Genomic DNA, 17246 nt, shown 5'->3' on the forward strand with positions numbered 1-17246 from the left:
TCCATTTAATACACTTTTACACTCCTGTGAATTTCATAAACGTTGCATAAGATGTGTGGGATTTTCACACAGCCATTTTATTCTTGTGTGAAAAACTGACAGAAAATATAACGATGAGATCTAAATTTCATTTGTGTAACTCAGTGAACTGTACTTCATTATACCTCAGAGATTAAGCACATTTTGAAGTCTGACCGTAGCACAAGAAAAGTGGTGAGGAAGTATAAACGCTTTGTTGGGCAACTGTATATTATAAATTAAATATGTTTACAGTGACAGCGTGTATGAGTGTATGAAACCTCTGCCAAACTGTATTTCCCTCTTATTTTGAGTCAGAAATGACACATGACGATCATTTAACTTTTGGATAAAGGGTGATACGTAGAAACATAAACTTTGAGGATTTAAGTTTGACCCAATAATAAGGTCTGAGCTGTGATTGGCTGATACATCAATCACAATGTGTTTTAAATTAAGATGCTCAGATGGACTTTTTTGTCATAGTGGCCACCTGAGAACACACACACCATCACACGTCACATTTTCCTGAAGTTAAATGATGATCAAATATCATTTTCGTTCAAAACAAGACAAACCTTTGTTTTCTTTACCCTGTTTGTGTGTGTGTGTGTGTGTGTGTGTGAGAGTGTGTGTGTGTGTGTGTTTGGCACACATTTGGTTGACATAAAACAGCCGACGGGATGGGGATGAGTTTTCCAGGTTTTTAAGTGTTCAGACTCCAGTGTACAGTTCTGTTGTGGCAACAGGTCGTCCCCTCACAGACTGACTGTGGAGCTGTCACACCGGCGTCACGCTCACATCCAAGATGGAGATCAACAATCTGGAAGAAAAGAATCAAAAGCAGGGAGGAATTAAAGCCACACATTTTCAGAAACAAAAGGGTTTTCCACTGGTTACATTCATTTGTGTTTTATCCTTTATCATGGTTTACATAATGATTCACAGTGAATTACAGGAGCTGAGGCAGTTTAGACCAGATTATATATTCTCCGAAGCATATTGCTTTTGAGCTCCTGCTGGCTGCTTGGGTAAATATCACATGACGCGTGATATCTTTCAAAAGGGATTTTCTGATTGGAGTCTCACGCACACTGTTGCAGATGTCAATATTATGTGTCTTTGCATCAGACTTATCTGTTCCAGGTATTTTCAACTGTTTCTTCTTTTTAATGAGCCACCTAAACAAACAAGTCCTCTGGTTTCTGATCATGTCAGCAGAAAAAAAGTCAGAGGCAGCAAACAAACATCGGGTTATGATTATCAGCTTGGAATCAAATGATTCTTTCTCTCTCTCGAGGTCTACAGTTGCCATATAAAATAACTTTATTAAAGTATAGTTTGCACATCAAGAGAAGCGCAGACACAAGTGCTTGTAAATCTACCTGTGGTTTGATCTAACCAGTTACTCCATCCATCACAGTCAAATGATTGTTTGCAATCTCAGCATTTCACTGCATTTGTTTTCTTTGTTTTTGAGTGCAGTCCATATTTAGTCTGGAGAAATATATTGATAGAATTTTCTCACTAATGTGGCCTTGTCATTTCCATTACCATATATCCTTTCCATCGCAGTAAGCAAAGTGATGGAGAGAAGGTTGTGGAAATGGCATTTTGTCACATTTCAAAAAAAGAATCTAATGATATTTAAGCTCGCTAATGTCTGTTATAGCATTGACATTAAATATACACAAACTAAACAAAACAAAATGTTGTGTTTCTAATTATTTGAACATTTAAAAGAAATATGCATCATGGATTTTGTTTGCGTTTTTTTTTTTTTGCAATACTCCAAAACCCAATAGAAAAATTCCAAAAATCTTTTTGACGAGGGAACCAGGGCGATTCTCACTTCCGCGTCGGCCTACAAAAACACGTCATCCTGCAGCACGCTATAAACATATTCTTGATTTCACAAAAATTGACCTTGATTTTCTTATTTATGTTCCCTCCATGTGCTGCCCTGTCACATGACTATTGCTGTGGTCACCAATTTCACCAAAAAAGAAACCTCCCTGAGCGTACACTCTGTGCAGTGTGATGGAAATGTAATACCAAAGGACAGGTGTTATTTTTTATGAAAAAGACATAAAATATGATAAATTTTATTAAAATGGGTATTTATCTGTCATTTGTACTTGAAGTTAATATTAGATCAGTATTAAATTCAAAATGAAGCAGGGCTGAACGTCTACAATCTGGCGACAAAGGAAAAAAAAACACATAAAGGGCCACTTTTTATGTAATATAAATAATGGCTGCTCCATCATTTAACTCTTGTATGCTCCTTTTGGTATCAGGTAAGTGTGACAAAAATAAAAATTTAAGAAATTTATACATAATTTTTTTCTTATTTCTGTCAAGTTTAAGAATCGCCTGATTAGAGCTGCACGCTGTTTTAAAGGACGCAAAGATTCAGGCAGTCTGGTTCATATTTGGACTGTATGAAGCTCATCAGTGTTGGAACATGGCTAGGCTGCGGTGTTGTTCACTAATAACTACTCATATTGCTGTAAGTGGATCAAATAAAGATAATTAACTATTCACAAACACCAGAGAGCCTGGAGGATTTAAGTTACATCACTGAATCAGAGTTTGCATCTTGCCCAGACAATAAACTGCGTCAGTAGAGCCCAGAGCCGCGTTCACATGAACACTTCGCTCATAATGCAGATGTGACAATACAGAAATTAAAACACAGGGCACAAATAAACATCTTAATCTAAATCTGGTATTTTAATAAACATTTTTATTTGGGCGTCTAATTAAAATGTAATTAAAACAGGTGGAGTAATGTGATATTAGCAAAATGATTTGAGTGTTGAGAAGCCTGTTTATTTGGGGGTTTATATGCTGCAGCACAGCAGCCATCCTCCACATGTACAGCCTTCTTATATTGAATTCCATTATTAGAATATGGCTGCAGTTAATGAAAATGCACGGTTTGAAGCTTATAGAAGGGGAGGCACATCCAATCATTAATCGCAGTGTGAAAAATTACATGAAAGAGTCATTTACAGAATATTAACAGGGCCTTCTTTTCCTTGCTATGCATGTTAAATGCATAAATAAACTATCCACAATTTAAATAATTAGGCAATTATTATGATTATACATGTACACGTAGAGACTGAATAGCATTAGATGAATCAATCATGCAAATGTCGTAGCTGCTCCAAATAAATAAGCTGCACACGTTGTTTGTTCCATTTAGTCCTCTGATTAGTATTTATATTTACCTGTATAGTTACAGTACATGTTAACATACTGCCTCTTGCAGGTTTTATTTCTTGACATGTAAAAGGCCAGCCTCCATTTTTAAAATTCCTTGTCAGAAAGTCAATCAAATGACTACAAAGAGACACAAAATGACTACAAGGAGACACAAAACGACCACAAAGACACGCAAAAGAGGCACAAAGAAGCTACAAAGACACTCACAATGGGCAAAAAGGGGTGCAAAAAACTACAAAGCATTACAAAATGTTGCACAACAACCACAAAGATACACAAAACAACTACAAAGAGACACAAAACAACTACAAAGAGACACAAAATGACCACAAGGAGAGTCAAAAAGACTACAGACAAAAACACAATCATAAAATGACTCAAAAAGACTACAAAGAGACAAAAAACAACTACAAAGAGAGTCAAAATGACTACAAAGACACACAAAACAACCACAAAAAGACTCAAAAAGACACAAGATGACCACAAAGAGAGTCAAAAAGACTACAGACAAAACACAATCATAAAATGACTCAAAAAGACCACAAAGAGACACAAATAGCAAAAAAAAAACCCACAAAGAGACGCAAAAGAGGCGCAAAGAAACACAACATCTACAAAGAGACTCACAATGGCCAAAAAGGGGTGCAAAAAACTACAGAGTATTACAAAGTGTTGCATAACAACCACAATGATACACAAAACGACTACAAAGAGAAACAAAATGAGTGGCAGCAAAAAGACTACAAAGAGAGACACATAATGTCCACAAAAAGATTCAAAAATACTACAAGGAGACACAAAATGACCACAAAGAGAGTCAAAATAACTACAGACAAAAAACAACCATAAAAAGACTCAAAAAGACTTCAAAGAGACATCAAAAAACCACAAAGTGAGTCAAAATGACTACAAATACACACAAAACAACCACAAAAAGACACAAAACAACCACAAAAAGATTCAAAAGAACTACAAAGAGACACAAAAGTACCATAAAAGACTCAAAACAACTACAAAAAGACGTGTAGGGGGCCTTCTACATGTCTGTGCCCTGGGGCCCATTGTCTTTATAATCTGTTCATGGTTAAAACAATGAATCTCTTATGAACTTTCTCATTCATCCCTCAATCAGGCACTTTACATTAAGCATTTGTCATGTGTGCAGTGAGGGAAACCTCACAGCAGCCATATGAAACCCTGCAGCCGATAACACACCCACACATAAACATAAACACCTGGCCCGTGTTCTCTCCCCTCTACCTCCATTTATGTGAAATGGCTCATTACCAGCAGACAAATCAATTGGCTTTGCTCTCTGAACACCCACTTGTGATAATAAGAGACTCTACAGGCAACCCACGGCCGGGAAACGCAGTGCTGCCCTCCAGCTTGAAGCAAAGGTACACATCAGGAAGGGATGAAAGGGGAAGGAGTGACTAAGACCCAGACATGAGTTTTGTCTGTGGATTATGCACATCACATAAAACGCTTACATCCAGCTAGACAAACATTACCAGGAATTATGTCGGGTTTTTTCCCCTTTCACCTATTTTCAAATATTTTTTTCACATCCAATTGTTTTTGAAAGTTACCGACAATTAGGGCGGCAACTACGAAACATTTCCAGTCTCAATCCATCAGACTATTATATTATTAATTCTGCTTTTAATTGTATTGATCTTTAAAAAGCCAGAAAATAGTAAAAATGTCTATTAAAGTTAAGAAAATCAAGCAGCTTGTTTTGTCGGAGCAACAGCCTATAACCCAGAGATACTCAGCACACCATCACACATACTGTCACTATCACATAGGACTCAGAAAAGCAGCAAATATTTGGAAATGAAAATCTGGGACCAGTTAGTTTTGGATTGATTACTCAAACTGATTTACTGTCCATTGACTGATCCATTAATCAACTAATAATTTCAAGCATTGGAGAAGATTTATATTTATCTTCAATACAAATATATTGAATATGTATATTGATTTATATTCAAAATATGATCATATTTAGCACTGAGGTTGCAAAACTGAAACTTCTCTCTTGTGGCAAGCGTGTAGGAGAATCACGGTGGCCAATGGGAAAACATGAATGGCCTTAACTAGAGCCAGTGTTTGGTTTGTTCATTCTAGGCTACTGTAGAACAACATGGCGGACTCCGTGAAAGACGACCTGCTCTGTATAAAGATATAAACTGCTTATTCAAAGGTAACAAAAACACAACAATTATTGCATACAATATCTGCCAACAGATGTCCCTAAAACTTACACGCTTAAAAACTGTTAGAGATCAGTTTCCTCCCTATTGACTAATCGCTGCAGCTCTACCAAAATGTGCTCCTTCCATACAAAATAAAGATGCAAACAACTCGTTTTAAGGTTATAAAGAGTCGAACATTCAAGAGTTAATCAACCCTTTATTGTACCGAACGAAGAGGAGGAATATAAGACACCTGAATCGCATTTGGTTGTTTTCCTCCTGATATAACCGTTCAAATTTAGATCTCAGAATAGAGACCATTCTTTTATAGTTTTGAAATATTTTCCATATGAATTTAATTATTGCATTAATAGCTGGGCTGATCAAACGTGCCCCCTCCATTGTTTGCTGTAGGCCAGAACTGACACCGATAACATGATGGTCTACAAGAAGAATGAAGGTGTCACTTAGGGCACTGTAACCTTATCTAAGAGGACACAAACTACAATATTATAAAAGGCGATATTTAAGAATGTTGTAGGATGTCTGAACATTTCCTGAACACAAAATCTTCAACTTCTGTTTGGTGAAATAGATATTTTAGGATGAGATGGGTTTGCTCCAAGCAGCACTTACCTTGACCATCCTTTCTACTGCTCTGGTGTGCTCTCAGTTCTTCTGACTTATAGAAATCAATACTGGCATAAGTGTTGAGGCTGGAGCCAGTGCTGCTGCCCATAGCGCTTCCTCCGATGTTGTAGGCGGCAGAGGTACGCTCCACTCCGGCTTGAGGGCTCTCCTTAATGGCCAGGTCAAGGTCAATATAGTTAAGGCCTTGTTCAGCAGATGAGGTGGAGGCTTGTGGTGGAGGTGTGGCAGATAAACTAGCTGCCTGCCTGTTTTCCCACAGTGAGCAATCCAAACCATGCCGATGGCTCGCCGCCTGGCTGCCCTCCGGGAAGATGGAGGTAGAAGAGGATGTGTGGCGTGGCAGGGAGGGAGGTGAGTTAAATGTCTCTGAACGGTGGCTCGGCCGTCCCTGTGGGTCACCTCGGACCGACCTGCTGCTCCGCTCAGGAGACTGGAAGGACTTGACTGGGGAAAAGCCCAAGCCTGTCTCCTGCTCAATGGATAAGGGCTGACCAGAGTGGATGGCAGGTCTTGCTGAAATGCTGGGATCGGAACCTTTGCTGTCCATAAATGGAGTGGAGGCGTCTGTTGGCATTGCTGCCGACTTTACCTTTGTTCTGTACCCGGTGTTGCCCTCTGCTGCCAGAGGAGAGGACGTGCTGTGTTCATGTCGGGCCTTGGGGGCAACAGCTGGTGGGCCCTGTGGGGTGCTGAATGTGGATCTAACAGGAGTCAGGGGCGTTGAGGACTTCCCTAAATCCATGCTGACGTATTCTGCAGAGGTGGACAATGGAGCAGAGAAGCTGCGGGGAAGGTTAGCGGGATTATCATGGCAGAGAAATGGTTGATTCACAGGCCGAAGGGTTCCGTGGATCACAGGCTGTCCACGTTCAGACCCCAAACGTCTTCCTCCACCATACTTATTGTCCTCCTTGTACACAATACTGACATACTCACCGACGTTTTGAGAAACTGATGGCTGCAGATTCTCCTTCACCCTGGGCAGGGTGTTTGCCTTAGTGATGTCTGAAGACACGCTGAGGGGACGACCCCTCCTTTGTTGTTTCGGGCTCTTACTACTTGATCCACGTTTTTGATGATGACGCCCATCCTTTGCACATGTCCCCGCAAACTTATACTCTCCTCCAGTTCTTAATAAACTTAACCCTCTCCCTGCCGATATGGACTTGTCTTCCAGGCTCTCGCTGCTGGCTGAGCTGGAGGAGAAGGAAGAGGAAGACATGGAGAGCTGACAGCCTCCTGCAGAGCCCGCTGCAATTTTGTTTCTCTTGCTGTATCCCACTCCCCCTCCCCTTCCTGCACTATCATGCCCACTGCTGTCCTTTTTTCCTTCCCCTTTGTTTAAGTCCTCCTCAAAGCGAGTGTAGAGAGTATGTTGATAAGCTCTTGGCAGAGAGAAGTAGGAATTGAACATTTTTGGTTGCAGTTGGTGCTGTTCTGGGTGGGAAGGCGGTGTGCTGCAGGCAGAGCGGCTGCAGACAGGTGAGATGTTCATGTAGTCACTGGCAGCCCGGCTCTCCATGCTGGCCCTGCTATCCCACATGCCCAATCCGTGCAGGTCTGTGGAGCTGCTGCTGTTAGGAGACATGACCATGTAGCCTTCTGTGCTGGGCTGGCGGATGTGCTGAGGGGGGGACACACTGTTGTTGGGGGTCATGGCCATATACTCGTCATCTGCCCCAGGTTTAGCACTGGTGTCAGACATACCTATTGAGAGAGAGAGTGAAACAGGAGGAGACGTCACTCCAGGCAACATTGACATATAGCCGCTATCCACAGCTGCTCCACCTTCCACTTCTCGCCTGCTTTTGTCAGCCCTCTTCCTATTTTTCCCGACTGCATCAAGCTGCCCGCCCCCAGCTGCCAGGCCCTCTGAGCCATGGTGCAAATCAGCTCTCTCTCTGTTAGCACTCTGCGACATGATGGCATATTCTTCATCATCTTCATCGTCTTCATCTTTTCTATGCGGGGTCAGCCGTTCATGGGCTGCCAAAGGCAGGGAAGCCCTCTTACTCAGTAGTCGCCGTTCCGCCTCAGATTCCCTACTAGATGAACGCCGCAAAATCCGTCGGCCTTTTGAGCGATGATGAGAACCAAGGAGACCCTCTCGCTGTCCCATCACTATATAGCTGGAGGAGCCCTCTCCATGCACGTGATGTCCAGACAGACTGGGTACAAGGAGAGAGTGCTCCCCAGGACTGGAGCCATATTCATCTGAGGAGCCGTAGTCGCTCGGTGAACCTGAAACAGAGACTCTCTGAGAAACACGAGGGTAGGAGCAGATCGTCATGCCTCCCACTGCTGCCCCCACCAGGCCACACTCTGAGCCATGACCAGAGCTGGAGGATAGACTCGGTGCAGGAGAGGGAGCAGGGTTAGGCGTGTAACGTGCAAGGCTGAGGGTAATCTTAGCAGGGGTTGGGGCCCTGGTGGGCTTGGGTCTCAGCGTTGGCGTAGTTGAGCAGGAACCATTAAGACTCGGGCTGGAGCTGGCCCATGTCCCTTTGGCACTTGCTCCGCCCTCCTCCGACCTGGCTCCAATGCTGGCAGTCCGTGCCCTTGGGAATCCATGGCGCGATGTAGGTGAAGTGCTAGTGCTGCTGCCTCCAGTTCCAGGTGTCTCCGTACGGGCTCGTCTGGAGAAGCCCACCTGACTTGGTGGCAGATTTGGATGATGCCGACGGCTCGGGACGCTGATGGGGTTTGAAGCGGTACCGCCTCCGCACGACGTCCCCACAGACTGAGATTTACTGCGCTGACGGAACTCCTCACTCAGGGCCTTCATGGCCTCCAGCAGGGTCTCGTGCATGTTCTGAGCCACCACAGAGTCATCCACCTGCATCCAGAACTCTCCGGGGCCGGTGATCGCCGAGCGACCCACCTCAATGAAGAAAAAATTCTCTGAATGGCCACACCTGCGAACATTCATCAGCTGCAACACCACAGCTGCCACATCAGAATTGAGTTTGACAAAGTTGACTGTCTTGTCAGTGAGGCACAGCCGGTAGATGCCCACCAAGTTCCTGGCATGTCCAAGACCTTTAGGCCAAACCTTGACCTGCCATACTTCCTTGAAGGTTGGAATAGGAGACGGAGAGCTACACTCTCCACTACTGCCATAGTCTTCAGGAGTTTTACCTAGGGAAACAATAAAAAATAAATAAATGAACAATCTTGAAACAACCTAAATTTACATAAAACATGACCTGTTGAAATACTGATCAAAGCAAAAATGACAAACCAGTGTGGTGACACTAAAAAGTAATATTTATGATAATTAAATTGCTACATACAAGAATCTCTACTGCATCTGCCAAGCAACAGTGCTGCAGCTAATTTTGTCACAATCACTTTTAAGCTACAGCTTCATAATTAATTAATTAATTAAGTCTTTGGAGGTATAGAATACATCTACTGAAATGCTGTGTGCTCCATTGTGAAATAATGCATCCCAGCTCAGTTCATTGCCAATCACATGACAAATCACAGCAATATAATTTTGCCTTTTTTTGTCACTGAACAAATGACACCTGGTGTTCTCTCCTCCTCAAGGAAAATAATTGATTAGACATGGTCACCCCGAGAATTACAACCTGATATGTTTAGGTGTTTCAGGCTCCCTCTGTGCAGCCCTCTGCACATAACAAACAAGCATACAGTAAAATTAAATTAATTAAAGACAGTGTTTTATTGTGTCTGTCACTGAGACATAATCCCAACAAAATGGGGGTCTATCCATTCAGGGTTCCACAGCATGACAAAATTAAAGCTGGGCAAGCCCATCAGTCTCAAACTGCCTGAAATGCAAAGGATAACAGGGAGGGTGAGGGTGGTGGTGGTGTTCGGCTCCAGCATAAGGATAGCAACGTAAACACGAGGATAACCAACAGAAACACATTTTCCAGTGAGAGCGCACTGACGATGCCATCTCCTCCCTACCAGCAGCACCGTGTAACACAAATGTAGGTTAGGCGAGCGGCAGTCAGAGCTGTGCAGAAAAACAAAAACACAGGCTCCAGCGGAGTGCACCACGATAGGCTACTACTATATGATGCATCCCTTGGATGGTTGCTATATGCCCACTGCGCCATGCAAAAATACACCGTCGTGGAAAAACGGGCTGTATTTCAGTCAGCAAAGGCGACCCTATCTCCATATTACATGCAGATGCTATTGAAATGCATCATTTTGCTGACAGAAAATGATCCGCAGGTTACAACTGTATTAACGCGTATTGAGATTGTGCAGCACAAACACAGCACATGCCGCCCATAGCGTGTTGGTCTACCCCGTTCAGTTCAGTCGGATCCACCTGCCTCTTGGTTGAAAACACACCGTCCAAACTGCATAACTTGGACTGATTTATTCTGATTAAATGGCCAAACTGGAGCCGCAGCAAAAATATTCACACCACCCGAGCCAGTGATATGCAGTGAACAATCAGGAATGGCCGAGCCAAATAGTGTATGGAGAACAAACAGCCTAGGGCAGGATAGGGCCTGATGCAGAAACAGACAGGAGGAATCACATCACACTTTTCATATCTTACAGTTGCACTGGAGGTCCAGCATCGCTTGGTACCACTCGTTTTGGACCTCCTCGCTGTCTGCAGCGATGGCAAAGCTCTCGCTGCGGGTATAAAGGACTATCATGTGCTTGTTCTTGGAATCTGCCCGCTTGTTGATGTTGAAGCAAGTCTCCAGGTTCAGGACTTTTTTGGGCACAGGTGATTTACTGCGGAATTTCTTCTCGTTCTCGTAATACTCAAGTCGAGCAGGACCATGCTCCGAGGCCGCTCTCAGCACGAAGAATCGCCGGTGCATTGATTTATGCTTGCGGAGATAGCCGCTTTTCTGTACATCTTCATAGTTCTGCGGCTCGGCTGCTTGGTTCTCCATGGCCAAGGCAGGGTGATGAATACTAGACGCCAATAATCTCAGGGAAAAAACCGAAGCCCATGTGTACTCCTCATTAATCCATTGCAACTACATCACTCGTCCTCCCCGCGTCCACATTGAAGTGTCCAGCATGTGTGCGAAGGCTCAGGATGGGAGAATCAGCCAAAGCATGTTTTGGATGTGGCATCATAGTGTGAATCCAGCAGCTGCAGGAGGATCCGCGCAGCGAGCGTGCACAGCAGCGTCCGCCGCTGCTCGTCCTGCAGCCCAGCCCAGTCCTGCCCGATCAGGTCCAACCACGGTGCAGTTCAGCTGCTTAAGGACATCTCCTCCACCTGTCTGAGGTTGCCCACAGTCTGTCGATACCCTACACCGTCAAGATACGAGGAATAGAAATTGAACTTCCGGTGGAGATTTTCAAAATAAAATCAGCACCGAATTCATTAAGGCCTACTAACCATCTGCTTATCAGTTTTTTCATCACTTACCCTGGTCAGGGTCAAAGGTCGAAATGGCATGTAGGCATGGATGGTGTACTGAACATGCCTCCCAGGCCCAGGGGTCCAAAGTGGAGTCCAGAATCACTAGAATGAACACTTAGGGACTGTTCGTTATTTATGAGAGGGGAGGGGAGGGGTGCAAAAAGGGTGAGGCATGTCAAATAATTTTTTAAGCACTGGGAAGGGACTTGTGTTGTTGTTGTTGCGTGTGTGTGTGTGTGTGTGTGTGTGTGTGTGTGTCTGTTTTAGTAAACAGGCATACAAATTTAAATGGCTGTATTAGGGCGGCAGTAGCTCAGTCCATAGGGACTTGGGTTGGGAACCAGAGGGTCGTCTGTTCAAGTCCCCGTCCAGACCAAAATATGGAGCGTGGACTGGTAGCTGGAGCGGTGCCAGTTCACCTCCTGGGCACTGCCGAGGTGCCCTTGAGCAAGGCACTGAACTTAGTGCATGTATAGGTCCTGTTTGTGCACGTGTGTGTCTTTCAGACCTGTGTGTAATTGACAATAGAGTGAAAAAATTGAATTTCCTCTCAGGGATTAATAAAGTATATTAAATTTAAAAAATTGTATTTATTTTACCATCAATTTTTAGAGGAAAACATGCGTTCCAAACCTGGTTTGAAAGAAGTGTTTTCTTTAAAAATCACCATTTATCACAGCTAGAAACTGTAAAAACAGAAATTATTGTTGGGTTTTCAAATTTCCGATGGTCCTTGAACACATTATGTGGGACAAATGCTTCCATTAGGAGAAAAACACAACTAAATCTAAGCTTAAAATAGCGATATCTCATCAAAATCACTTCATTCTACATGTCTCATTTAAAATTTTGCCATATATAAACTGTTTGCATTAACCATGCACAAAGATTTTATCTTCAACTTTTAACGTTCAAACATCAAAGGGTAGGTTTTTAAAATCTAACAGCTAAAAATGACCACAAAAGTGACCACAGAGAGATGCAAAACAGCTGCAAAAAGAGACAAAAAAAAAGACTCGTAACTCGTAAAACAACCCAAACCACAAAGAGATGCATTACCACTATGATAAGGTGCAAAACAACAACAAAAAGAGGATAAACAGCTGTTAAATCTGTGTGTCTTGCTCCTCTGGAGAAGACGTGGTGGAGCCCTCTGTGTGTCTTTGCAAGGGGGCCCATCATCTCATAATCCACCCATGCGTGTGGGACAAGCACAACACAGGTGCAGGCATACTGTTCCCTCACCTGCAGCTTCCTCTGTAGCTCACCTCAGACAGTGAGTAAAAGTCAGCAGTCCTGAGATAAAAACACAATTTTATGTCACCTTTCCATTGGTCAGCTGAGAGTTATGATAATAAATATGCTGCACTTAACTCTGTACATTGGCTATAAATGAGCTCTGATACAATTCACACACACACTGGGTCACTGCAGTATTTAGGTGATTTCTCATGTTGTTGTCACATCAGTGGAAGTGGGTCCTACAACCCAATATGCTTTAATTGTGAAAGCCAATCTATCCTACTTCCGGTCCCGCCTGGCTCTCGCTGGCTGTCTTTACTCAGCCTCTGCTAGACTGGCACCTCCAAGCCGGTGCCAGTCAAATGCCAGGGGGGCTTCGGGACTGATGGGGTGCACGGAGGAACACGGTGTTCAGCCGGGGAAGGCTTCGTGCATGATCACGTGGACGATCGGATAATTTATGTTGTTTGATTCGGCATTTATTTTTTGGGGGGGATTTTAGCCCACTGACTGAGGAGGAGGAAAACATCTGCAGAACTGTTTGAGAGGTCAGGGCTTATGCAGCTATAGGCCTCGATGTAGCACTGTTGAATGTCATGCAAACATTAAATGCATGCATATATTGCAGAACTCAAGCCTGTACAGAAGACACAAGGGGCACATGATGATAAAGTAACTCCCTACAGAGACACTATTAGAGAGATTTAGTCTAATAGGCCTGTTATAGTGACAGGAAATTGTGTTGCTGTGTTTGGGTTTATCAGTGTCCACTTAGCTGATTATTCCTACTCAGTTCCAGGTGTTTAAATTAATGTAAAGATATTTCAGCAACCCCTTGGGCAGCTGCAAATTGATTGTCTTGACCATCCCTTGAAAGAAATTCCAGTCTGAGCTGAAGATAACATACAGTGTGGCATTAATCCAATTAAATTTGTGAAAAAAAAAAACATGAGTAAAACTTACACAGCAGTCGGCTATATTCTAATATACATTGAGTTAATTGGCCTCTTGTAGTTTATAGGCTCACCTGGAGGGTTTGGAGCATCAGTGGCACTTAAAGGACCAAGAATATTACTGAATAATGCACATGTCTATAACATAAACTCATTTATACCCTACGCAAGAAAAAGCCACACAACATATGAGTCTAGAAGGAAAGTGTCTCATACTGTCGACAGCACAGTCTGTGGTTAAATCCCAGGGGTGTGATTACGCCACCAAAGTGCCAAAAAAGGTTTGGCATAGCAACCTGTCAAACTGATCAAATTGTCCTCATAGCAACCCCTGTTAGTGGCAGAAATACGAATTGCTTCTGAGCAGACATTGTCCTCAGGGCACTGTTATCACTTTTAGATATTCCTGCTAGCAGTGCAGACATGATGTGTAGGATCTGGACAATAACATTTTAATCCTTTCACAAAATCACCTTTAAATGTATTGTCTTGTGTTATTCCATGATAGCATTTAAGGATTATTTTAAGATCTCAAGACCTAAAGACGCAAATGTTGTCTTTCACAAAAGGGTTCTGTTTTTCTTTATTTTTAAACTTGTGATTTGATCCATGATTAATTTAAGCTGTTGTCTGTTGTAGGATGCACGGTGTAACTTAACATGTGCTCCATGGGTTTTGTGCTTCAGCAGACACTCAGTCAGCATCATGAATCATTTAATATTTGCAATATTCAGAATGAAATTTATGACAAAAGCACACAGTGTGTTTATGGTGTGCAGTGTATTGCACAGATGTTACATTATGTAAAGCCATCCTTACATTTTTATAGGATTATTCCACTACAGAAGAAAACAGAGTAAAAGCAGTCCAAAGCTTGTTAGCATCACTGTAACTTGCCTGGTGATTTACAGTGAAATGGTCAGACTTCCACTGAGTTACTGTCTCTTCTTCATGAGTATGTGGCGCTTCAGTGTTGCCGATACTTTAAACGTCACCCCCTTTTTTTCCCAAATCCTTAGCCAATTCACAACACTGCTATTTCAAAGCTTAAAGCTTGTTATAATTGTAAAAATATGAATCAGTTTTGACAGATAAAACACACTAACTCACAAAAAAATCAGGCTGTAAATAACATGCCTGACATTTAAAGCGTGATTTACTGGCCGTAATTGAACTTATGATTTACTGTTGTACTTGTTTGGAATTATAACTTAATGTACTGTCAGGGCACCATTTGGGAAAACAGTCTTAACACATGGGCGGATTATGAGACAATGGGCCCCTGAGCACAGACGTGCAAAGGGCCCCACCACCGCTCCTACGTAGGAGCAAAACACACAGACTTTGTGATGGTTTTCATTTCTTTTTTTTTAATGTGTTGTGGTCATTCTTTGTCTCTTTGAGGTCATTTTGTGCCTATTTAAAGTCATTTTTTTTGTGTCTTTGTGATCGTTTGGCCTCATTTATAGTTATTTTGTGTAATTTTGTGTCCTTTTTGACAGCTTTGCTCCTCTCTGTGGGTGTTTCCCTCCTTTTTGCAGTCATTTTGTGTCTCTTCAAAGCAATTCTGTGTGTCTTAGTAGTTCCTTCGTGTCTCTTTGTGGTCTTTTTGAGTCTCTTCCTGGCTGGTGTGTGTTAAATTGAGTGACATTTTGCAGGTGAAACTCAGGGGCCTATGCCTGGTAGGCCCGTTCAGTAATCCATCCATGTCAACACATCAAGACTTGACCCAAGAGTTGGCAATGAAGCACACATATGATGACACAATCTTCACTAAAACCATAATTTATTTACAGAAACACATTGAGAACACTTTCAGAATGAACAATACAGTCCATTCAGTTTTGATGAGATCAATCTATTTGGCAAATTGATTAAAAATCTAGCAAAAGTAGGTCCTACCTACTCAACAGAATAACTTCATTTTGTTCTTTAGACATCCATCAAAGAAACATTCAGACAGCTTTCTTTTTTGCGATCTTCGTCTTGATTCAGAATTCTGCGTTTCCTCTTTGTCCAGGGTTTAATCGTGCCTGAAGAGCCAGTGCTAAACACTGGTGTCAAAGACCCACACCACGAGCCACCTGATAATCAAGTCGTCAGATGTCCATTTTTTGGTCCATATGCTGAGCCACTGTGACAGCATGTTGGAAATGGTCAGCCAGGGAGCTCTGAAGGAAGAAATGTCCGCAGACTGAAACAGCTGTTGGAGGAAAAATCACATCCTGACATTGCCTGCCTATTGTTGCTTCAGTATCAGTGCTGCAGCAGACAATTAGCAGCCCGACAGAGAGTGAGCGAACAATGCGGTTACTTGCTTCTTGAATGCACTGTGATTAAACCCTTATGTTTTGTTGATATCTCCTTTTGTATCAGAGGTTTAGGGAACCCAAGCAGAAAGAAACACTCCACTAAAAAGCCCCTAACCCTGCAGGACACAAAGACAAACTATCTATGTACAAATTTACAGTATATACATGGAGAAATGACTCAGAGGATTCTGTCTTCCCCTTTTTTCCCATGCATGCTTCCCCCATATGTTCTGTTAAATCCCCTGGGGTTGGGTACGGGAGCGACTTAGTGAACATTTGTTCTCAGAGGACCTTCAGATACAGCCACAGTTTGGGGTCCTGGAGAGCCCAAAAAGAAAATAATGGCTTCCTCTAGAAGACTGCGATACACATGAAAAGGCTCAATCTGCTGAAGCACATTATAAGAGATAATAATTTCAGTCAATTGACTCAGACATTGTGCATATCAGTGCGGAGCAGATATACTGTATGTCACAGAAATCAGGTCTTCCTATTGCTGTCCTATTAAACACACAGTTGTACAATACAATCAGCCAGCGTGTTTCAGTAATGGGCTACATGTACTGTAGGTAAAGCTACAGTGAAACCCAGAGTGAGCGATAGTTTGGGTCTTGTTTGCATGTTGTGTACGTCTTCTATGATTTGGTGGAAAATGTCGACATAATGTTAAAAGCAATACACACATCATTAAAAGCAGTACAAACTGTGTGTAGTATCATGAGGTTATTAGGGAGAGAAACGTACTGTAGATGCACATCATAAGTCAGTCTTTCAAAGAACAATATCATGTGGGTCCCGTCGCATGTTTCTGAAAATTGTGTGTCATTACATGTTGGAATTTATTCATTATTTCCAGCTCTGCAGATGTTTTGGCCCCAAGATCATTCCCAGTGTGTACCTTTGTCATTACCATTGGAACAAATCATCTGAAATAAAACTTAAAGCACATTATTGTCTTTAGATATACTTAAAGGGAGTGATAAGTTGGAATGAAAACAGGAATATCAGTTAAATCACCTCAAACAGGCCTATCGCAGTAATGGGATAAAATGTTGGCAGAGCCAGTAGTCAAAAGGATATTGTGCTTTTTACATTTCTATAACTCTAATACTAAACAAACAAACTGGACGCTTTGTTTGACGTATTTGGACCATTTTTGGATTGTATGGCTTCATTCATCAAATGACTAAGCACAGTAACGCTACCACAAAAGCAAAATCAGAGCCCTCCGTGACCTGAGCTCTCAACCCTGACT

General features: G+C 42.5%; 1 protein-coding gene across 1 annotated transcript; it reads right to left on the bottom strand.

The window, feature by feature from the left end:
• Positions 1-625: 625 nt before the first annotated feature.
• si:ch211-284e13.4 (insulin receptor substrate 1-B) lies at positions 626-11359 on the bottom strand. Its single transcript, XM_049592975.1, has 3 exons — positions 10654-11359; positions 6090-9242; positions 626-841 (listed from the first exon to the last, which is right to left on the bottom strand). The coding sequence occupies exons 1-3, from the start codon at positions 11000-11002 to the stop codon at positions 834-836; spliced, it is 3510 nt and encodes a 1169-aa protein (XP_049448932.1). The 5' UTR covers positions 11003-11359; the 3' UTR covers positions 626-833.
• Between the last annotated feature and the right edge of the window lie 5887 nt (positions 11360-17246).

This window comes from Epinephelus fuscoguttatus, linkage group LG12, assembly GCF_011397635.1.
Source record: "Epinephelus fuscoguttatus linkage group LG12, E.fuscoguttatus.final_Chr_v1".
Lineage (NCBI taxonomy): Eukaryota > Metazoa > Chordata > Actinopteri > Perciformes > Serranidae > Epinephelus > Epinephelus fuscoguttatus.